Raw genomic sequence first — 24715 nt, 5'->3', positions numbered from 1 at the left:
ACCTGCCCAGGTGAGTACACAAGCCCACACAGGGAGGAGGAGCTATGCTTTACAGACAAGACTCTGATTGGCTACTGCGTGTGCGTGTGGGCTGTCCCAATGTTGTCTGCATGATTACAGCCAGACCTTTTTCTCTCAGGGTGTCTGAGTCAGATACGTGAATGGATTAGAGGGTGAATGTGTAACAGCGTGTTCTGAAAAACTCAAATACTCAATATTTCATAATTCCATGGGCAAAAGCAGAAACCAGTTGCTCTGGTTTCCACATGGACTGTGGAGCTATCTGGACTGATATACTCGCTGCTTGCAGAGATTTCCTACAATGAGATTATGTAATAATCATACAGAGCCTGTTTCTTACCCTTATTTTATCTCAGGGTTGAAGAACAGAACTCATACTGATGCTTTACTAGATATGGGAAATGACTGCTGGTGGTGTTGTGTTATTGATTCATTTCATACTTACTCATACAATGGAAATGAAGACAGGAGACGAGACTATGATATGCACATGGGCGGATTATGAGACAATGGACCCCTGGGCACAGATGTGCAAAGGGCCCCACCATCTCTACTACAAGCAACACACACAAAGACTTTGTGGTTGTTTTCTGCCTTTTTTAGTCATTCGTCTCTCTGAGGTAATGCTGTGTCTTACTGAGGTAATTTTGTGTCTCGTTGTGGATGTTTTGTGTCTCTTTGTGGTTGTTTTCTATCTTTTTGTAGTCATTTGGGTCCCTCTGAGGTAAAGCTGTCTCTTATTGTGTCAATTTTGTCTCTCTATGAGGTAATTTTGTGTCCTTTTAGGTCATCTTGTGTCACTTCGTAGGCATTTTATGTCTCCTTCTGGTTGTTCTGTGTCTCTTTGTAGTCGTTTTGTGTCTCTTTGTGGTTGTTTCCTGTCTTTTTGTAGTCATTTGGTTCTCTCTGAGGTGACGGTGTGTCTTAATGTGTCAATTTTGTGTCTCTCTGAGTTAATTTTGTGTCCTTTTACAGTCGTCTTGTGTCACTTTGTAGGCACTTTATGTCTACGTCTGGCTGTTTTGTGTCTCTTTGCAGTTTGTTTGCATCTCTTTATGGTCTTGTTGTGGCAATTTTCAGTTTCTTCATGGTTGGTACGTGTTAATGTGAGTGACATTTTGCAAGCAAAAGCCAGGTCCTGACACTTGGATCTGTGCCCAGTAGGCCTGTTCAGTAATCCATCTATTGACATGCAGCAAGGGACATTGGGATTACGTGGTATGTGTCCTAAGGGTTAGGGTTAACATATTTGATCCCTTAAATTTGGTAACTCAAGGGTTTTGACCAAGTTATGTCCTGAACGAGATATTTTCCAGGTGAAAAATTAAGCCATAAGTGCTCTCTAATGAACAAACTATGTATTTAGTGGTGAAAAAAGGACCCGAAAGGTAATGCAATTAAAAAAACAACAACCCAAAACCCCATTGCTTCTACACTGTATCAGTATTGGAGGTTCAGGGATTCAAAAAGAATGCACTTAACACCATTCCTGATGAACTCTTTGAGGTTTTGTGTACTCACCGTGGAGTAAATGGAAGAGGTGCTGGAGACCAGAGACAAGGATGATCCGTGAACTGAAGAGACAAAAACCACAAGCAAAAGTGGGGATTAGAAAGTACATCTGTACACACAACAGTACCATGATTATCAACAGACCCCCCGCACACACCACCCACTCCGCTCCAACCCTGCCCACCCAGCACTGTTCCGCCCAGTTTTCCCAGTTGCTCCCGCCCGCCCCGACTCTCCTTCCCGCCTCCTCCCAAACATAATGACTGCAGCTCTGCGGTCATAAAGATAAAAACTCCTACACGTTACAGTTGGACTGTGGCGCAACTAATGACAGCCTGAGCATTACTCTGCTAATGACTCAGCCACTAATCACACATCAGAGGCCGGGACACAACGCCAGTACTGTTTCCTGCCTGGGAGCAGATCAGAAAGGATCAGCAGCAGTGATGTCATCAACCACACAGCGAGGTTGGGCTGATCCTGGAACATTCATTCAGTCATCCGCCTCGCAGACGGAGCAGACACTGGTTTACTGAGGACTCACTTTTATCTTAATTTGGTCTAGACAGCAAGGTGTGCAGGGAGCCACATGAGAAGGAGAATATTAATTTAGATTCACTGCTGTGGTTTTAATGCGTACCTGTACATTTTAGGACCTGAATTCTTAAGAGCAACAACAATTAGTTGAATCATTGACTGACAAAACATCAACTGTTGCACCTATTTTGATATGTGAAATTCTCTGGATGCAGCTTCCCCAATGACATGATTGCTACTGTCATATATAGCAGTAAACAGCATGTTTTAGGTTGTTGGTTAAAAAAAAAAAAAGACATTTGAAGACATTACATTGGGCTGCAGGATATTTCAGCAGCACCAGCACCGCTGCTACTTACATGCATATTATACACTGTGCGTAGGGCATCAAGTTCTGGGGGGGGCACAAAAACAGCTACTGATCATCAGTCACAATCCTATTAATGAACTATTTTAAATTTAAGATGAAGCACTACAATAGGCACCATTCGACTGTTATATGCAATATGATATGCATCAGTTCTGTCTTCATTCTGTGGATTGCTACAACGATAGACCACGGAAAGCACCACAAAACAGTTATGCTAATGGTACCTGAATGGGCAGCCACAGCCCTGATTTTAATTGGCATTCTCCAAAAAAATTTCTAGACAAAACAGTCAACTGACTGGCCTTTCAGTGTTTGTTTCCATCACATGAGTTCTGTTTTTTGGAGTCATCTGTTAACACTGGTGTTGATTTAGTGGATACATTTTTCTGATTTCTGGGTCTTCAGCATTTTGCCAAATTGTGCTGTTTGATATTTTATTTATTTATTTATTTATTTTATTTAACATTTATTTAACCAAGAAGTTCCACTGAGCTTGAAAATGTCTTTCACAAGAGACACCTGGCTGAGGTAGCAGCCAAACAAAACACATTTAAAATGCAACAAATACAACTTAGAATGCAAAAATCCACCATTCAAACATAGTGGCCTCTCAAGAAAAATGAGCACGTCTCCATCATGTAATGACTGAAATGCAGTCTGAGGCTCTTGCACCACCTGTACAATGGAGGGAGCATGCATGTAAATGACAGTGTCATCTGCATTTTATTGATGGTACACGTGTATATATTGCAGTTTGCATTGAGTTTAAAGATACTTGTACTTTACTCAAGTATTTCTAGTAAATGCTACTTTATACTTCACCTCCACTGCAACTTATATTTTCACCCCACTACACTTATTTGACACTCAGTTATTTTACATATAAAAACATATGATATACTTGTATGATATGATGTGGTACTTATCTACGCAGTAGTACACAAAAACTGGCTCCACCACAATATTAAATCATTCAGACACGTGTTCGTTAGAGGTAAAACCTGACTATTATAATATAATTTAACACTGTGAGGAACCATTCTGCATAATGACTACTTTTACTTGCACTCTAAGTAAAACAAATGTGCGTAATGTAAAACTCTGACTTTTAAGCAATCAATCTGAGTACTTCTTCCACCACTGCTTAAACTCTATTTTACAACATTTTAATACATTAAAAATTCTGCATGACAAATGTTCATGATTGATTTGTAAAAAACAAAAGAAAATGTACATATTAGTTTCTCTCAACAGTTACGCAGATATTGTGACATATTGTACACAACTGTCTCATAACAATAAATGGGAACAGGAGGATGGAGGTAATTTCTAATGTAAAAAAACATTAATCTCAGTTTTTGAATATCTGTTTCCAAGGCATAAGAAGAAACCTGTTGATAAGTTGTTTTGGAAGATATTGGTTTCTACAGACATAAAGAGAAGTAGAGCAGATACTGAGGTGAGTGGGAGAGTCTGGGTGGAGGGGGTGAAGCGACACTACGTCGTGGTGTCGCTCTCACACAGGACAGGTCTGACAAAGTGTTGGGTGGATGATGTGACTTTTGTCCTGTCAATCCAACAACAGTCGGGTAACTCTACACCTCAGCGACATACACATGTACACACAAACTGCATGTCCTCGCCGACCCACGCACAATGCGATCCAACACACAAGCAAAGAGAGAGAAAGTTATGTCGGAGGTTTCATGTATGTCATCAAGTCTCTCTCACGCCTCTCACTGTGATCCCTGTAATTATCCCCTCCTTTGAAAGGGAAGGCAGACTCATGGAGCTGGGAAAAGAGGCAGATGTGCTACTGGGGGGCGCAATAATAATAAGTTTGTGTCTGTCTTATTGTGCATGTGCATATTACGTGAGTGCTACCTGTGTGTTTGTGTATCGCTTCACAATAAGGGGAAAAGCTCAGGCATGTCTTTAAGGTCGGCTGTACAATAGATGAGTGGCAGCTGTCTGCTTCTCTTAGACAACTAAATGAAACTCTACATACTGTTCATAGCACTGGTCTTTGCTTCTAATTGTAACACTCGGAAAAACAACTTGAATCAGTTTCCAAATAAATTTAACATCACAAAGTTCATGCAATTGCAACATCACACATTGTCTAAGCTACCTGTTGAAGTGCTTCAGGTGTTAAAAGAGGGGGTGACTCACGTGATCATTGCATCACATTTATTGCTTAATTCGAAGGTGAGAATCTACTGTAGATGACTTTCTTATTTGCAAAAATATAATTTGGATTTGTTGATTCTGAAGGTCATTCTCAGTTATAAGGTACGGTGTACAGAACTTTGTACAAGTTGAATGGTTTCTGAAAGTTTGTTGCATCAGAATCTGATGGAGAAAACTAATTTTCAAGCTGGAGTCTAGATTTACCAGGTTAGTCACAGAACACACAACTGATTCCCCAGAGGCACATTTACAAAACCAGTTTCTGTGTCACTGGATTTGCTCATGTTGCTCTTTCCTGTGTATTCATCCGTCTCCCCTTCACTCTCCCACTAAAACTGAGACTCATATCAATCACAATATCTGTCCAAATAATCGCAGTGTGATTTTTTGCATAACGTGCAGCCGCAGTAACGGTTACACGGTATACTATGGTAATAAAATTAACAGTTATTATACCATGTATATTTGCTTATCTATGGTATTGAAAGAAAATGCAGCCTGACAGTGAATCTCACCTGCACGTGTACATTTCCTTCCTCCTTGACTGCCTGTCAGACATTTTACACAAACTTGCACAACCCCCCAAACACTTATCGTACCTCAAAAATCTCATACCATTGACACCCTACCTCACGCTGTCAGTCTCTCATGGTCATCTGTGAAGTTTTACTTCAGTTACTGATTAACTACATTTCCCAGAATACCTTCTGCAAACCTCAGAAGAGGGAGTGTAAACTTTTTTGATTTACCTGTTGATGACAAAATTGAGCCTTTACTTGCGAGGAATATCTTGACGCTGCTTTATTTTGTGATAACTGTTTACATTGTGGTTTATTGTTTATATTATGGTAAAATAAAATGTGAGTTCGCTACCAGCCGCAGCTATTTAATATTATTTCAGTGTGATTATCTCATTAAGAGAGCCATTTTCAACACATGACTACGCCCACCTCACTCCCGGTCCTAGTTTGCTCCTCTTATTCAACGCGGTGTGTTTCTATGGCCCTGAGGATTGAGCAGACTCCAGCGGAGCAACCTCGCCCGAGCGGGGAGTCTGCCTGCTGGTGGGAAAAGCACGCCTGGGTACTTTTCCCAATAAACAAGCTTATGAAAAAAACAAAGCTGCACCAAAGCTGCTTATGGATTTCTAAGGGGATGGAGGGCTTTTCTTCGAGGAGCGGTTGTAATCCGTCCTAATGTTCTCTAAACAAACGGAATAATAATTCTTTTGGCACGGGGATGTGGAATAAGGAAGGAGAGGCTTCAGAGTCACAGAGAGATGGGGGCGTGCAGGTCTTTGGAAAAGGATTACTCTGTAATTACAGATTACACCAAACATGTAAAGACCGGGGCCAGGACTCACACAGAGACACTGAATATTCAGTATACATGTCTGTATCCATCCATCCTCCCCTTGTCTACTCCTACCTTCCTCGAAGCCGTCCCTGAAGGAGCCCGATCTGCTCATGGTGCGAGTCTTCTCATCAAGAGACATGCAGGAGTTTCTTAATCGGTTGTCGCTGCAAGGGTCAAAGGAGACGTCCTGATTGGTCAGGCTGTTGTTGCGCATGCCAGCGAGGTTGATCTGAGCTGCTGAGGTCGGGCTGGACGCTGTGAAAAATGATATGTGAAATTAAGTAAGGTTTTTTACCCATTATTAATACATTTTTGGATTTAATGTTAGTGTATAAAATGTCAGAAAACTGAATTTCCCAGAGTGCAAGGCAATACCCTCAGATTACTGATTCCAACTGTGCAAGGCCATGGAGTCAACACTGGGAGACCATCAGACTAGGCCCCCTGAGAAAAGTTTAAATCTGAAAACTCATTTCCTGCTCTATTAGTTATCACAAGCAAGTACAGCAACATAAATGATTAACACTTTGGGGAGCTATCTGATAAATACAATGTAATTAAGACATTAACGTTAGTTGAATGTGCTCATGATCATCATTTATCTATATTTTTAACAATATTTTGAGCATATTTGAATACTGAGAAGCAGCAACTTTGTACTTCTGAGAAGATAAATCCAGAAGATGTTTGGCAATTTTTGCTTGATTAACATCTTAAATGATTAATTAATCAATTTTATGTTCGTCCACTGATAAATCACGAGATAAGTAGAGCTAAACGTATTGAACTAAAGCTAAATCAAAGTTTCTCTCACTTGAAAAACTGCAACCTCCTAATTGTCCACAGCTTTATGGCAATGTGGTTTGAGTTTATGCACTGAATTTGGAAATCGTTTTGGTCTCAACCAACAGAGAACAAATAAACTAGTGATTAAAGTAAACACACGTGGAGTGCTGGGTTATGGTGGTGTGTGTGTGTGTGTGAGGGGCGTACCGAGCTGTCCAAAGTTGAAGCGAGTGCCAGAGGGGGAGGTGAGGCTGGAGCTGGGGGAGAATGGGGAGTTACTGGCTGATTCCTGCAGCCCGCTGGTGGAGTGGGAGCGCAGCCAATCACGGGCCTCCTCGTGACCTCGCAGCTGCGGGGATGGGCCATACCTACAGAAAGTCAAAAAAAGGTTCAAGTGGAAGCAAGGACACAAAACAAAGCAGGTGCAGTGTGGATTCTGTGATTTTAAAGACAAGATGATTTTGATTTTTCTGACTTTTACAATCAGAGAGGTGAATTTTATCCTCTCAAGCAGCCAGATTAGTAGCTGGGATCTAACGTGATGAATCAGATGCTGAAACAAATCACAACAGCGGGAACATAGACTGATTCTCAGCTGTGAGCAACAGAAACTGGGGAAAAAAGCAGCAAAGAAGCCAAAGAAAATTTGACCCCCCTGAACGCAAGCCAGCTACAGAACAACACAGTGATAGCTGTGATACAAAGTGACATGCCTCGTCACAGAAGCACAACACAACACATGTGCCAAGTGCCAAACACAAAAACGTCAAAAGCATTTTTATCAAGCGTGAGCACAAGCCTCGGAGAGTGAATGTAGACGCAGAAACAAAAGAAAGACAGAACACAATTTGGTGAACCAGTGTGTGGAAGCGCAACATGTCCAGCAGGAAGTGAGGTCAGTACCTGAGTCCCTTCTTGGGCAGAGTGTTTCTACCACAGTGTGGCCCGCTGTGGGAGAGAAACACTTCAGAGGAGGAAAGCAAAGGAGGCAAGGAGGCAAGGAAACATGTGGCTGCATCTCTCAAGAACTACCCAATACTATCTTTAACCTGCAAAGACATTTTTCCTATTGACACTATTACATCCCAACTTACACACTGCAAAAAATCTCTATCTGATCAAGTAAGGGTGCTTTCACACCTAACCTGTTTGCTTTGGTTAAAACAAACACAGGTCCGTTTCCCCTGCCTCCAAACGGATTCTGGTGCAGTTGGTTTGTGGTGTGAAAGAAAACAAACCAACCACAGGATTTCATGATAGCACATATGTGATTTTAGCATGTTTTTAAAAGCTAAGCTATGTATGCTATTGTACGCTTGTAACCATGGGAACACATATGCATGTCAGCGAGGGTATTTTTCCTGTTTGAAAGGCTGTTAAAACTGCTATGATTGTATCTGACTCCATGTCATTTATCATTTCATTTAGTCCATTACAAAGTGTGTGACAGCAATCCCACAGTAATAAGCCTTGATTCATTACAGTACAAGACGCCTTCTTTTTGTCCTGTTTTCTGCGTTACACATTATTCATAACATGCAATTGATTTGCAGTCTAATAATACTATTAATGCTTACAATCATTTATTTCTCTGTGAGCTCTTTGTGACACATAAGAGCATAAATATATACATCAGAAGCATTGTATATGGTTTAATTTTAATCACATTATTTATTTGATTTTATATTTTGTTTCATTAACTCTTTTGTAAAAGTGCCTTACAGTGGCTTTATACACACAGTATGTACATAGTATTTATTCTCTATATTTAAATATACTTTTACTATCTTATCTGTTGTTATATCTAGATATAACTATTTGTCATGATTTAGGTTGCTGTAGAATTTTTTTCTTACTGAAACAATAAAAAGCATGAAAAAGAAGCATTAAAGTGCTGCATAAATATATGTCACTGGAATTTGATTTCGTCATGTGTGTCCTGAGGATACCGGATAGGAATTGCCAAAACCGAACAAGTTACCTGTCAGTCTGTATAATTTCAGGGATGATTTGGGAATGTAGAACTGTATGAATGTATATTTTCCCGTATATTTAGGTTCATGCAAATGTAAAGCATTTAAACATGCATGTTTATTTACGCAAAACAGTTTCCAATAATTTGCATCTAACTATCACAACGCTGCCTATTAACACTGTGGCCGTCCATGCGAGTAGGCACATTCAACACACATTGCACACCATACATTGTCCTTCGAGTGAGTGTCTTATCAATGTGAGGCTGTGGTACATAATCATCATGGGAAGCAACCTTGAGCTGGACTCCGTGCATTGGTGTTTTTTATTGTGTTTCTTGGTGGTGAGTGATTTATAAAAAACAAAGAGGAACAGGAACAAGACTAGACCTAAAATGCAATGAGTCATTTTTTCCACTGGTTTGGACCAACCAAGCTACCCGTGTGAAAGCACCCTAAGTTTTGGCTTTCACTCTTTTATTAAGACAACTGAAAAGACTCCTCTTTCAAATCATTGCAAGAATTTTCTTAAAAGAGGCAGATCCCATCACTGGGATAAGATCACACTTGATTACAGAAAATTCTTGAAACAGTTTCAGTCATCTCAGCGTGGCTGAATATTTAAATTCTTGCTTAATTAAAGACTCTAAGGGTTCAGAGATGGTAAATCATGGCTTAAGACTGAGATTTTTGCAGTGTAAAATCAATGATAAGCATCCTAAACTCATGCTGCTGGATAAATCTGCACATAAAATTCTACCACAAGGTGGCAGTATGTGAACACGGACCACTAAACAAAAACAGTGAAGCTGCGAACATCCACACAGACAACCTCATGTTTACAGTCTCACAAGTTCCCATTCATACAGGAGCTAGAGGTCCTAAAAATAACCACAAACTGCCACACAGAGCGAGACACCTCCACACATACACCATCAAACACAACAAGCTACCACACACACAGCTCCTCTCTGTGATGCTCTCTGTGTGGCAGCAGGTGGTGGTTCAGTAGGAACCTCCACAGCTGTCTCACCAGAAGCCTAACACCGCACACAGGTACATTTACCTGTCCTGCTTCCGAGGCAGCGTGTTTCGGCTGAATATAGGGCTAGCGGAGGGGGAGGAGAGGGGACTGGTTGAGGACAGGAAGGAAAAACGCACAACAGACACAGAGAAAGAAAGTTTTAGAGAATGAAGTAAATCCTTCAGAACAGAGCTCAACTGCGAGATTCTTCACCAGAGACGTTAATAAGGAAACTCAGTGAGGAGGGTGATGTCATAGCCTCAAAGCTTCGACTCCAGATGCTATTAAGTTTCCTCCGAGACATTCCTGTCACATTACACAGTCAACCTGTCAGCATGGAATCCCCTACAATGACCACAATTACTGTGTAATCGACTGAGGATGCCATGGGATTTTGTTTCTCTGCTCGAGCGTGGACAGAATGGCAAACAAGGAGCGACACCTCGCCACGACAGATGCTTGCTGCATCATCGCGATTCTGGATTCTTTAAAAGAAGTTAATGTCAGTATTGGGGACGATTTCAGAGATAAAAAGTATTTAAACCCTTAAAGGAATACTTCACCTACAAGATGATCGTTTGCACATCAGTCAGTCATGACGTGTTACCTTGAATTCATGAATAAAACTTTGTTTTTCTCGCATATTTCAAAGATACGTTTCACATCAGCTCAGTGTTTAATCGTGGAAGAATTTGTAAACTGATGTTTTTGTTTAGTTTTACTGTTGTTAAAGATGGTCCTCAACTGATCAATATGTTCTCTGTTTTCCATGGAGACATGAACTTCATAAATTCAAGGTAACACAGCATGACAAATGACAAATGGTCATTTTGTGGGTGATGTCTTCCTTTAAGTGACAGTATTGATGTCAAGAAGTTAAAAGAAACCTGTACTGCAATAAGAATTTTACTAAAATGTAGAATAAAAAGTTGAAGTATTATGCAGATGAACCCCTTTCAAAGAATTATATTATACATTCTTCTCCTGGATTATTATTACAGATACATGAATGTGCAAGCAGTATTTCAGCTGTTTTAACCGGTTGAAGTGAAGCTTATTTTAACTACATAAAAGTAGTTACCTCTGAAATAACATTAATTAGAAGTACCAAAGAAACTTCAGTAACACTTTATTTGAAGGTATCTACATAAGGGTGACATGACACTGTCATAACTATGACATGACACTGACATAAACATGTTGTACATGTCATAAACATTTATGACTGCTATCATTAAGTGTCATTTGGTTTTTGTAATGACAAGTTGACATTGTTTGGGTTGTCTTGATTATGACAACTTGACATTAATCAAAGTGACATTACCAGAAGTTGTCTTTGTCATGACAAGTTGACATTAAATTTGTTGGGATGTCCTTATTATGACAACTTGACATTACCAGAAGATGTCTTTGTCATAACAATAATAATCATTATGTCAACTTGTCATAAACACAAAAAGAGGTGCATTTCTTGTTGATGTCAACTTGTCATGACAAAGACATCTTCTGGTAATGTCACTTTGATTAATGTCAAGTTGTCATAATCAAGACAACGCAAACAATGTCAACTTGTCATTATAAAAACAGCATGACACTTAATGACAGCAGTCATAAACGCTTATGACATGTACATAATGTTCATGACAGGTTCATGACCGTGCCATGTCATTGTTATGACAGTGTCATGTCACTCTTATGTAGATACCTACAAGTAAAATGTTACCGAAACGTCAGTCTTTTACATATGAAAAGTCAAACTCAGCAATAAAATGCACCCTTGCTCAGTTTAACCCACTCTTACTTGAGTGTACATAAGGAACCTGAAAACAACCTCATATACCACACAGATGAAGGCATGATGCAAGAACAGATGACTGACTTGAATTTTGATGGTGTTTTTTTTTTTTTTTTTTTTTTAAAAATGGACACCCAAAATTCCCCACTTTCCTCACCTCTCAGACATGCCGGTCTTGACGCTGCCGGTACGTCCCAGAGCGGACAGGGTGTCCTCCCTGTGGGTCCCGTGGCCGGCGCTGCCCAGACTCATGTCGATGGACTCGCTGCTGGTGTGCATGCTGCTGACGGAGGGGTATCCCATGCTGCCTGTCCCACCGTGCCCGCCCAGCGTGCTCTCTCTACTCTGGGCGGAGGAGCTGCTGAAGGTGGTGCCCCACGTCAGGCTGTTGGAGGGTCCAGTGGAGGAGTAGACTGAGCCGGGACTGGAGGCCTGTGGAGGGGTGGAGGGGAGGTTATTGTTTTTAACAATCGGTGACAGTCTGTGTACTTTGAGATATAAAGTGACAGTTAGTCACTTCATATCTTTAGTAATTCATTTATTCTCTTGAATGTGCAGCTTTTCTCTGCTTCTCTTACGCATTTTTCATGTTTATTTAATGGTTTATTTGCTTTAAGATAACCATTTAAACTTTTGAACCTATGCATACTTTGTGTTGAGACATGACTGCCGCTTAAAAACAATACACAGTGAGTCACTTCATGATTGAGACACAGTCTGATTAAGTCTCATGAATCATGTGAGAAGGTGACGGTGAGTTCATGACTGAGCATGTTTACACTTTTGCTGCAATACGTAGCCTACAGTTAGTCTAGCAAGTTCCTGCACTACCCATCTGAACTTCCACTGAAAACACTTTGTTTGTGGTATCAGTCAGGTGAGAACAGAATCATCCTCGTGTCCCCGCCAAAGCCTCGTTGTCATCGCACAAACATCTCTAAGCTCAAAGGTACATAATTATTTTCAGTCTTAAGCCCAAACGTTCTGACTTGACAGCTGACCACAAACCTGTGTAGAAAAGACGATAGCTCTAAAATTAAATGATGACAAATCTGATTGGTCATGAGTGTTTCTGTCCATTTTTGGTCTCTACCATCTGCCTCTTTAGCTGCTAAATGCTCCACTATGTTCACCAGCCAGTTGCTGACTGTTAGCCTGCTGTTTGCTAATGAGCAGGTGGTGTACAGTGGTTTTTAGAGTTTTCTGGCTGAAAGCAGCTGCCTGCAGTTGTTACAAACACTAACATTAGTCAGAGTAAACCACAACAGTGAAGCTGTGGGCCAGACAGCTAAACAATAAGCTGAAACTCACCATAAAGCTACATCAAGCCGAGGGCAAAGAGCTACCGATTCCGGTGATAAAACTCTAAAGGTTCATCACTATGAGTAAACCCTTTCACATTGTAATGGAATACGTTGTTATCACTCTTATAGGACTTGTGTGTAGGATTTAGGGGGATCTAATGATAGAAAAGTAATACAATATTCAGAAGTATGTGATAGTCTGGAGCCCAGAATGGACAAATCGAAGACTGGCTCTAGAGAGGGCCTATCACTTTTATACATTTAAGTGGCAGCTTGAAATTGGTGGCACAAATTATCCCGAAGGTAATCAAAGGTTCTCCTAAATGCTTGGAAAGGGATGGGTGCTAGATGCCACTAAATCCTACACACTGCCCCTTTAAGTTATTACAATTCTTTCCGCGGAGGACATAAATGTCTGTACAAAATGTCACAGCAATTTGTTAGTTTTTTTTTTTTTTTTAAGATATTTTTTAGGGCATTTTTTGCCTTTAATTGATAGGATAGTGAAGTGTGAAGGGGGGAGAGAGAGGGAGAGACATGCAGCAAAGGGCCACAGGCTTGAGTTGAACCCGGGCCGCTGCGGCAACAGCCTTGTACAGGGGCGCCTGCTCTGCCACTAAGCCACCGACGCCCCGAGCAATCTGTTAAGATATTAGAATCTGGACCAAAGTGGTGAACAGACCAACGTGCCAACATTGCCGCCACGAGCCTGGCTAAAAAAGAATTCAAATGCAACTCCAAAATAAACTCCAAAGAAAAGAAAATGCGCTTTCCCCCTTTTCATGGTAAGTAATGTTTGGTGGGCAGTTGGAGAATGTGTGCAGCTAAAAATAGCAGTGAAACTAATGAATAAGTGGCTGCTCCTGTTACACAGTGCTAAAGATACACCAGGCTACGTCAGTCATTTTAAAAGGAAATATACATCACTTTGGACACTCATGAATCAAAAAGCCCAGGACCTGACATATTCTGTATGCCAAAGTTTTGGAGTGTGTGGTTACCATGGAGAATTACAGCCAAATATTGGATGATTTTGTTATCCACACTCATCATTTACAGAGTAAGCTGACTGACACACCAATCCATTGTCTCCATTATTGTTTCTTGCTCACCTGCTCGCTGCCCAGCGTCCCCATCCCTAATCCCTGTGCCCTGCCTCCAAACAGGAGGCTGCTGGTCTCACTGTCCACGCCTCCCAGCCCTCCGTCGGGGGACTCCAGCACCGTGCCCACGTGGTTCATAGTGGCGTGGGGGTTGGAGATGACAGTGGAGTTCTTCATGTTTTCAGCCGTGGTGACTGGAGCCTGTTTACTGGGCTTCCCACCAAACAACCTGTGTAAAAGCAGGGAGGGGAGGAAGGGTGAGACCAGGAGCTAAAAGAGCAGGAATAAATCAAAGGATGTCATTTCCTAATGTCCTAACAATGCGAAGGATGCATATTCTGTCTGTCTAATGTGACCTTAAAGGAGAATCTAATGTTATGTAGTTATATTATTTATTAGTATCTATGTACACATTTTGCACATCTTTTAATGCTTTATAATGCTACATTGCTTTAAGGTGTCAAAGTTGCTTTAAGCTATCTTTTTTTGTATAAATGTAAATTTAAAATCGATGCTGTTGCAAGACAAAGGGTCATGAGGTTAAAAAAATCATTAGGATTTGTCCTCCAGGGGTTATGAATATTAACAGAAAATTAAACAACAAATTGCATGTAAAATATTCATGACTGTTCTGGATCAAAGAGTTTAATGGAGGCTGGCGAGACAAAAACACCAGTATAATTCTTTACTGTATGAAACAAGGAAGAGAGGAGAGGATCTGCAGCCAGGAAAGGTAGAGTCAGTGTTCTCAAGGCCAACACACACACACACACACACACCCACACCCACACACACACACACAGACCCATACACACACAGAGACAAAAAACTCTCTCCTGCTTCTCTACTAATCCTGGGTTAGAGCTAAATGGCAGGCTATGATGACTGGAGCCGCGGTGGGCGATAATGGCAGCACACAGCCTCTTTGAAGAGTTATCACTCCCTCACATTAATGAGGGCAGAGCACTGAGGTAAGACTCAGCGCCCATTACCCTCTACCACACCCTCCCCCTCCAACCTCCCCCCCCGCACCGCCAAGGCTGAGGCTTGGCAGCTGATCAGCCCGGCTCAAAGCCTGCCTTTCACAATGGCCTGATATAACCTCACTGAGCCTGTGTGTGTGTGTGTGTGTGTGTATGTCTGTCAGTGTGTACAACAAGCCCACACATGTGATCATTACTCACCACTGTTTATCATTTACTGTGACTGCATGATTACTGTCTTTTTAAATGGCCTTCTGTGTGTGTTTGGGCTGTATGTGGATAAATTCAAGCCCATACAAGAGGACCCCACTCAGCATGTCTCATCATCACTTATCCGCCACTATGTCTGCAAGAGCATGCGCGCGTGCACGTGTGTGTGTGTGTGTGCTCACCTCCGCAGTGTAGGTGAAGAAACCTGCTGTCTTCCTGTCAAAGGAACAGTCGCTGCTCCTCCACTCTGCATCACCACTCCGCTCCTCAGGTTGTCTATCTCTGAGACGCCCTTCTCCCGATCTGTCTGGTTGGCCATCACGCCTCCTGAGCCGTTGGCCTTGGTCAAGCTCATTGAGTTTTTCCCGTGAGACGTGACAGAGAGTACAGCAGCCTCGATGCTGCTGGTGGAGGACCGGTTTCCGTTGCGGGCAGCTGCTCCCGAGCGGCTGGGTCTCGGCAGGCTGCGATACTGCAGCGTGGAGCGGGCACTCATGGGGAGGAAGCTGTCGTCATGGTGACCCAGTGCCACCCCGCCATCCTGCCCGCCAGCCTTCAACCCTCCTGCCAGTGAGCGAGCCCCAGATTTGGGCATCTTTCCCAGTGTGGCTGAGCCACTTGTGATAGTTGCACCACTGGCAGTAACCATGGTTCCCATGCCATGGCCCTGTTTCTTGAAACCGAAGGTGCTGGTAGGAGTGCGTGAGGTGAGTGTGTGTGTCTGGGAGTGGGGGTCTGAAACAGTGTGAGTGAGGGCGTTTGTGGTCGATGTGCGGCTGGTGGGGATCGATTGCTTCTTTGCCTCATCACCGCTGCTGCGTCCTGCATCTGAGGGCGAGCGGTGAAGACCATTAGGACGAGGAGAGAGACGACCCTTTTCTGACACCTTGACGTCATCTGTTTTACCTGCAGCACACAGAACGAGACATAACAGCGAAGTGAGGAGATAAAGAATGGTTCAGTAACAATTGATATTTGTTGTATAAGTAATCTATCATTTATTTATTTGTTTGTTTTTTCTGTTATTGGTGGTGGAGGTCGTTCTTACCTGAACTGTGGGTCTTGAGGCCAGTGGAGCTCGAGGAGCCTGTGCTACTGGTGCTTTTAGTCCGGGGGGATGTCACCCCCACCTGAGTGCTCATGCCTCTCCTCCAAGAGCCCGTGTGAGACACTGAGGGGGTCTTCCTCCCTGAGCCGCCCTTGTCTGACTCGTCGGAGATGTCAGAGGGGTTCCGGCGGCTCCACTTGGAGCCCGGCTCCATCCTGACCCCGCTGTCTGACCCGCCGTCTGGCCTCTTCACCTCGTCTCCTGACCAGGCCTGGTGCACTGCTGTGGAAGCCGAGTGCTTCTCTGCATCCGTCACAGGCTGGGAAAACACACACACCCACACACACACACACACACACACACACACACACACACACACATACACCCGGTAGGTCAGATTTATTACTGCTGAAGAAAGTGTCTTTTATTAGACGTTGCCAAGTGCCTCTAAAAAGCACTCCATTTTATGACCACAGCCATCATGCTGTGTGATCCTGCCAGCGTCCACACCACCATCACCTGAGCAGTTTGTGGGGAAGCTGTTTGACCACGTCAGGGCCAGAGCAGAAAGACGTCTCCTCCTTACTTGAAATGAGAGAGAGGCATTTTCTCTGCTTCCACTTTGCTGAACAGCTCATGTTTTTGAAAGAGAGCCTTGAACTTAAAGTCATGTCTCAAGTCTGTCATCAGTTTTAAGTCTTTAAACAAGTCTTCATAAGCAAAATCCCAAGTCAAGAAGATGCTGGTCTTTTGGGATTTTGTATGGTGACCATTAAAATGAGATGACATTAGAGTGCTTCCTTTCAAAGCAGCTTTCTAAGTGTGTTTTAAAGAGTCAAATCTTATGCTAGGCTGCACTCACAGCAAAGAAGTCCACTTTGGTTGTCTGTGATGACTGTTGTTGACAATAAAAAGTGGAAATAGCTGCTGCTCATGATCATCCTGAGCTTTACAACTTCGTTTGTCTTTTTTCAAAACCTAAAACACTCTGTTTGCAAGTTAGAGCTGAACTTGAAAAAACTTTTTGAGAAGTTTTAATTGTTCTAAATTGGGGTATAACTCAGCCAGTTTACCGTAGCCTTTATTTTTCAAACAGTAAATTACAGCTGTTTGAGGAGTGATGGCTGCTTTTAAGTTCGTTCTTTGGTTGCCACGGCAACACTACAAAAATGCGGCAAGCTGCTCTGCTCACAGAATTTAAACTAGACTTAATCAACCTGCACTGTGTCGGGCTGCTGTACGGAGAGAAAGGCTCCTTTGTGCCCTCCTTTGTTTTTCATCCAGCACCTCGACCTCTGCAGACATAACGGACACACGTCACATGGCGATCGGCTCCACATCACGCCACAACGCCGTGAGCGTGACGTACACGCGAGTCAGCTGACAATATTATCGTCTCACCGATCACTTTCCCTGAAGGGGAGTGGCTCTTAATCAGTGTTTAATGATTTGAGGCCAGAGTCAACATCAGCTTTGGCTTTGTGAGTTCACAGCTGTAGTCTCACATTCTTCTCTGAAGGCAGAGGAATGCTGGGACAGACTGGCTTTAGAGAAATGAGGCCAAGTGGAAGGAAACGGTTGCATCAGTTTACCACTTGATACATTAAGTTTACATTTCATCCAATTATTTCACAATACCATATGGAGTTTATGCTATTTAAGGGTATACTATGTAGGACTTTCCTAGAAAACAATGTAGAGACTCACACAAAAATAATTCCTTTCAATCATCACTTTTGATCCACTAGTAGTGCGTGGCATTGTTTTTTATCTGCAGAGACCCTTCCCTCTGCCTGTATCATCTCCTTATTTAGCTGTGGCTGGGCTGCAACCTTTGGCCTGAAGTCTGTAGCCTCCAGCCAATAACAGCACGCAGGTGAGGTCAGGACTTTATAACCTGTTGCTAAAAATAGTGGACTAAAGTGAATCTGGGGTTGGCTTTTACTTTCATTTTTGCTGGCGAGCAGTGAAGGAGAGGATGGGGATGAAGAGCAACACGGAGTTGGCGTGTTTTCTGTTACACAGGTAGGTGCCGGCAGTTAGCTCTGTTTGCTAAAATACTGGCTTTTTTATTACAATGAAACATCCTACAATAGTACGGTAGTGTACATACAAGCAGTGTAGGGAGGAGGGGCCAAGTTTGCATGTTGTGTTTACAAACGGTAACTGACAATTCCTGCATTGTAGATCTCATTTTTTCACAGACCAAATGTGAATGTTGTGCTGCCTTCAAATGAACCTCATGTGGTCCTATTGGTGACATGGAAATTGTGCATCACATGCCTTGGTGCCTTTTTGTATATGGTGAAAACTTCAGTGGTTTTTTTGCACTTTGATTTGTATTTAGGAATCCATGAGCTTCACACTGGACCACATGTACACCTCGAGTGTGACAGAATTCAAATCATACCTGAACACAGTATAAAATATGCTTACTGATACAAATCCTTTCTTTAATTGAACCTTGGCTTTTAACAACCATGTAATTTAAGAGCTAAAACTCAACTTTTGTGAGGTATATTACATATTTGCGGTTTACACACACGTCTAAATGTTTGTACATTGCCCTTTTCTAATAAAAAGGGAGGACAGAATAAAAGATTTAATGGGATTGAATTAATCGAGATGATAAACCAACTTTGAACCAGATCCAACATGACACTGGCTATCCCAGCCTGCAGCACAACCATAAAAAAGTTTGATATTTTTCATAAATGTGGATGTATGTGTGTGTTTGCATGTGTAGTCTTACCTGTGTGTTAAGGCCCTTGCGCTGTGCAGCGGGCGTGTTGGCGTAGGAGGAGATGGAGGAGCTAGTGTTGATGTCATCTGTGTCGATGTTGTCGCTGATGCCACTGCTCACAGAGCTGCTGTCATCCCAGCTGGAAACACAGACACACAGATTCCCTTTAGTCCTCTTTAAACAGTCAATCTGGAGAGGAGAGTGGAGAGGACGGGGGAGTCCTCTTGGCAGACAGCGTCACGGCGGTTCTTCGGGAACATGTTTAGTTCCTCTTTGAAGAGACACTCAACAGACAGTTAGCAGTGAGACGTGAAGCTTCTTATACCATGAACACAATGCTGCTGTGCATCAGTCAGCTGAACCATTTACAGACAAAGATCCAGAAGAAAGAGTGAGGGTTTTTTTGCAAATTAAGTGAAACAGAAGTTGATGCTTCTGTCCTTTTCTTCCTGTGTTATATTTTAGGTTAAACATAGATTTATACACATCTACACTTGCAATATAACTACTGTAAGTGTGTAAGTGTGGTTGTTAAAGAGCGTTTATGGATGCATACTGAGTGTCCCTACATATACAACAAATACAAATACAAATACAAAAACTTTAAAAAAAAACCCTTAAACTTAAAACTAAAAAATACTTTGTACACTTCATTTTACAAGGACAGCAAATATTTCTGATAAATACATGCCTTAGTATGAAAAGAGAAGAAAAACTTAATCTATTAACTCCAGTGTTAAACCAAAATAAAACTGCAAAGAAGAAGAAAAAAAAAAGATGGATCCAGCTTCTCTGACTGCCTGGAGTCTCTTTCTTTATTCTCCGTCTGAACTGACTTCAGCACACACACACACACACACACACACCAACAGGCTGAATGGGGTTGTCTATCCTACGAACAAAGGCTTGTCGGAGGGGTGACATCACAGGGTGCGATTCTGTGCGAGTGTGTGTGTGTCCGTGTGTGTCTGTGAGTTGTTCAAACAAACCCATCTGAACAGAGCAAACACTCCGGGAGTTAATGCAGGATATTTGTAAATATGTGTGTGTGTGTCTGTGTGTCTGTGCATGCGTGCATCCGCTGGGAGTCTGTGGGGGACAGGAAGCCCGGCCAGTTGGCAAACATCGCTCTGAAAGGACCAGAGGGAGGCTGATGGTCATGGCTAGTGCAGGGTTGGCTGCACCAGAGGAAACACACACACACACACACACACACACACACACACACACACACACACACACACACACACACACAGAGCCAGTGTTGTCAAACTATCTGTATTTCCACAGTCGTCTGGGGTCCGTTCAGTTAATCATTTAAGACCAATGATACATAAAAACCCATCAAGGAAGTCTTTGTATGACAGCAGTGAAACAATAATGACTAATAACACACACACACCCCTCTTTGACACACCCCCTCTACTCCTATCACACCAACCAGACCTTAAGTTTAAGGATTACTTTCATTATTGATTCAGCTGCTGATTATTTTCCGCAACTAGATTAGTCTATAAAATGCCCATCAAGTTCTCAGAGCCCAGGATGATGTCTTCAAATTGTTGAAGACAACTGTGCTACAAATAGTCCAAAATAAAAAGATAATTTTATCAGCTCGAAGCAGAAAAAGTTTGACATTTCTGCTTGATAAATTATGTTACCAGTAGGTCAGCATATTGTTGAAATTCTTCGTTGCTATAGCCAATATAATTCTTAGTTTATTGATACCAAACAACACTATTTCCAACAGCTTACAGTAGTTGGAGCAATATGACCATGTTTTTCTACTTTTTAACTTGACAACATAAACCAAACTTGTCCAAAGATCAGTGTTACATATTGTGGTAACACAAGCTGCCAAACAAGACTTTGCCTAAATAAAATACAGCCTGAAATTAGTAGATTCCTAAAAATGTAGAAAACATCTCAGAGTGAGTCTAAGCATCCGACCAAGCATCCAATGCCAACTTCCGATACTTGATGCCTGTGACATGAAAAAAAAAAGCACTGAAGTTGAACACCCAGCACTTATCACCACTCATTCATCATTCATCTGTCAAGTTAGATTTTCAGACGAGCAAGACGGCAAGTCAATGCAGAGCTGTTCAGCCGCCAACTTGGAAGTCCTGAATGTTTCCCACCAGCACATGAACACAACATCATAATTACAGCTTTTGAAAAAACTAAACAAAAACAAAGATTGCTGAATGGCTCAAATCCCAGACTCAGATTACCACTGAAATCTAATCAGCTGGTCCCCGGCAGATTTCAAGCCAAACGCGTTTGCAGCTTTTTTAACAACCTGACAAACAGAGAGGGGGAAACATAACTTCCTTCTGGAGGCACCGGCAGAATAAATCAAACAGCAGCAGAGTTGAAAGCATCCGTGGAACAGACGAGCCGAGAGGTGCTGAGAGATTTAGACTGACCACAACGGTCTCAGCTCATCCGTACAGCCACAGGGGAAAGTCCCACACACACAGACACACACACAGATATACACACACACACAAATGTGCAGAGAGAAAATAAAGATATGTGGACAGCAATGACGAAACAGACATTTACAAACCCATAAAGATCTCAGCACCTCCTGAACACAGATTGAACCAGTTGGATTTACTACAAGTTCCCTTGCGCGCGCGCGCACACACACACACACACACACACACACACACACACACATCTACCTGGTCAGGGTGCCTGGGTTGCCGTGGGAACCAGAGTGCTGCGGGAAAATGCCAAGCTGGACAGAGAGCTTCATGACTTCATGCCGCTGAGAGAGTTCACACAGCCAAATGTCTCCCACTCCCTCTCTGTCTGCCTCTCTGAGCCTTCTCAGTGTCTCTCACCCTCTCCCTCTCGTCCTGGCACTGTTCCTAGATTGAGCTCCTTTGTCGCTTGCTGCACTGATGCTTCATCCCTTGGGCACCGTTCGTCTCTCTCTGGACTAACTGAGAGAGAAACTGGAGGGGGAGAGAGGAGGGAAGGACCTGCCCTGCTGCTGGTAACATGAGCCTCCCCCGGGACTGTTAACCACTTCACTGCTGCAGCAAGGCCACTAATAGAGCCCAGCAAGACACACACAAACACACCCCGAGCCCTAAATAAGCCACTTCAACCTAACAAGAGACAAACGGCAACACAAATCAAAGCCGCATGATCACAGACAATCTCCCCCTGAAACTGAAGGACAATCCTCATCCCACTGTCGCTTTCCTGTGTGTTTCCCAGCTATGGTTTGTGTGTGTCTGTGTGTGCAAGACTGCAATTTCCCAGACAGATCCACCCTGACTAACTGACAAGCCAGTGCTAATTAGAGATCAGGCCAAGCGGCGTGGCCCAGCCCACAGCCTCCCGCTGGCAAAGCAACCCGCCAGTTAACCACCGCCGGGCCCTGTACGGCCAATCAGGAGACGGAGACGGTAACTGCTGGCTGCCCTCGGGAGGAAGCGGTGCCAAACACAGGCCAGCAAGGCCGACAACTAATAGATCATCACACTGAGAAGAATAGGTGAAGTGCCTCTAGTGTGTAGGATTTAGGAAGATACAATAGCAGAGACAAAATATAAGTGTGTCTCCTTTAATGTATAATGACCTGAAAATAAGAATCGATGTGTTTTCTGTACCTTAGAATGAGCCATTTATATTTACTACTGATGCTTCCTGTTTGCACTATCCCTACATCCTGCTGCTGTAATGCTGTGAATTTCCCCGCTGTGGGACGCATCAAGGATCATCTTGTCTTATCTTGTCTTAAAACATCGACCTGTAACCAGAGTTTTTCCAGTTTTAATCAACTGATTTGTTTGTTTTGAAAAGGAGGAGACCTCTGTGAATAATTTAGCTCCTATTTCACAACGAACACTGAAGGAATTCTAACCAAGAGAAGTTTCAGCTGGTTGCAATCTGCAACCCTCACCACTAGATGCCACTAAATCCCTCTACACTCCTCCTTCACAGGGTCAGTTCACCAAAACCACAAAAAAAAGTTTTTTCTTTGTAAACCTCTTACAGTATCTTGCCATTTAGATTCTCAGATTTCTTTCTCCACCGTAATACAATGGCGGTGAATGGGATTTTGTTTCTTCACAGCAATGAAACATGCTTGGATTTTGGGTGAACTGACCTTTGAATCAGCTGGAATGTTCAGATGAACTCTGTAAGCAAGCTTGCCATTCACCAGCATGACACACGACTTCATTCTCTTGCTCACTGGAGAGGCTAAAAGGCCTATAAACTGGTCAGAGAGGACAGTAGTGGAATAGGAAGAGTGACCCAAATCAAGACATTCCAGAGAGGAACCTCGCCTCTCGCCGGGTCCCTTTAGAAATCTTTTTGCTTTCCCAGAGGGGTCACAGTTCAGAGGCGAAACCTCCAAAGAGAAGAGCAGAGTGGGGGAGGCAAGGGGACCAATGAAAAAACAAGGCTGCCATGTGGGTCAGCCAATAGGAGTGTCTGGAAGTGTCCTGAGAAAAAGGCTGTGGTTGTGTTTGTTTAACTTTTTTTGTGTGCGTCCCTCAGGGCTGTGGTCGGTCGATGGGTTGTTCGGCCCGGCAGTACAGTAACCCCCCCCCCCTCCTGAAAAACCAGTCGGACGCTGGCATATGCACACAGGATCTGTGCCGCAGAAATATACACACAGACATGCGGCCACAACAGAACTGTGAAGCAGAAGTAAGGGGATTTCCTGTGTTTGAGGGGCGACTACTGGTCCTCGCACTGCAGCTGGATCATATCACCCCAAATCTCTGTCTCTGTCCACACAGACAGACAGACAGACAGACAGAGAATTTTAACTGTCTTTCTCACTTACAGCCCTCAGGGTTAGGGGGGTGGGCACAGTTGACAGGTGAGCTCTGTTTATGTTGTTCAGACACAACATCAGCACAGGGGAGCTACTGTCGTGGCTCTATCCCACATTAATCAGCTCCAGCACAAGCATGCAAAACACTTTATTCCTACCAGTAAATGTGGTTTGCATAATGCCACAACCTGAAAAACAACTTTTTCTTCTCATGGTGCTCCACAATAACACAACATGATCCTTTAGACATTTTCAGTGGAATCTTATCTTGATGGTTTGAGCTTGATATAGACTGAAACTTGTTTAGACAAGTGTATAATACAGTATTTAGTTATACAATACCTGATCATCGGCACCAATATGATGCCTTACTTTGAGGGATATGAATACGTTTCTTTGCAAAACCAAATGTGTTATTTGACAAAAGAAGCCAAACCTCCTAAATTCAAATGCTGTCCAAACAGAAGCAGCTGTTTATGAGCTGTTCTTCTATAAAATCAGGTCTGAAATTGGCAAAGTTTTGAAATAATTCAACAACAATCTGATAAGACATTGTGTAACATTTTCAGTTGTTTATTGGCAAAAATCAATGTCTGCATTCATAAATATGTCATCACTGGTGTACTATTACCTCCACCAATAATCTGACTTATTCTTGTAAAAGGAGAATTTTGGATTTGTTTGTACATTGCGCAGGTAAGTCATCTGGGGGGTTCCATAACGTTTCGCCATCTTGAGAATACATTTGCCAGCAAGGGACATACAGCCCCGCCTTCTGCGTTTTCATTGAGAGCCAGGCCAGCGCTGCGTGACTGAGAAGCCAAAGGAGAGGAGCAAGAGGTGCTTCACTACTACCCCGGCAAATTTTAAACAAAGTCACAATCTTTGAGCATAATGCAGGATCATGCATATGCAGCATCATGGGAGACAGAATCCTCGTCGCCAAGAAAGCG

General features: G+C 42.8%; 1 protein-coding gene across 5 annotated transcripts in view; it reads right to left on the bottom strand.

Annotated features, from left to right (window-relative positions):
- nav2a (neuron navigator 2a) overlaps positions 1–24715 on the bottom strand; it is a 139887-nt gene that overhangs the window by 22309 nt on the left and 92863 nt on the right. For all 5 annotated transcript variants that reach the window (XM_049595156.1, XM_049595162.1, XM_049595169.1 and 2 more), the window contains 10 exons: positions 18965–19094; positions 16213–16531; positions 15347–16070; positions 13981–14200; positions 11722–11996; positions 9812–9877; positions 7676–7720; positions 6980–7140; positions 6059–6241; positions 1543–1595 (listed from right to left, as the gene is read on the bottom strand). In XM_049595156.1, the coding sequence (XP_049451113.1) occupies positions 1543–1595; positions 6059–6241; positions 6980–7140; positions 7676–7720; positions 9812–9877; positions 11722–11996; positions 13981–14200; positions 15347–16070; positions 16213–16531; positions 18965–19094 (2176 nt within the window). The remainder of the gene's footprint in view (positions 1–1542; positions 1596–6058; positions 6242–6979; positions 7141–7675; positions 7721–9811; positions 9878–11721; positions 11997–13980; positions 14201–15346; positions 16071–16212; positions 16532–18964; positions 19095–24715) is intronic.

This window comes from Epinephelus fuscoguttatus, linkage group LG2 (genome assembly GCF_011397635.1).
Source record: "Epinephelus fuscoguttatus linkage group LG2, E.fuscoguttatus.final_Chr_v1".
NCBI classification, from domain to species: Eukaryota; Metazoa; Chordata; class Actinopteri; order Perciformes; family Serranidae; genus Epinephelus; species Epinephelus fuscoguttatus.
This window is presented reverse-complemented; position numbering and strand designations above follow the sequence as displayed.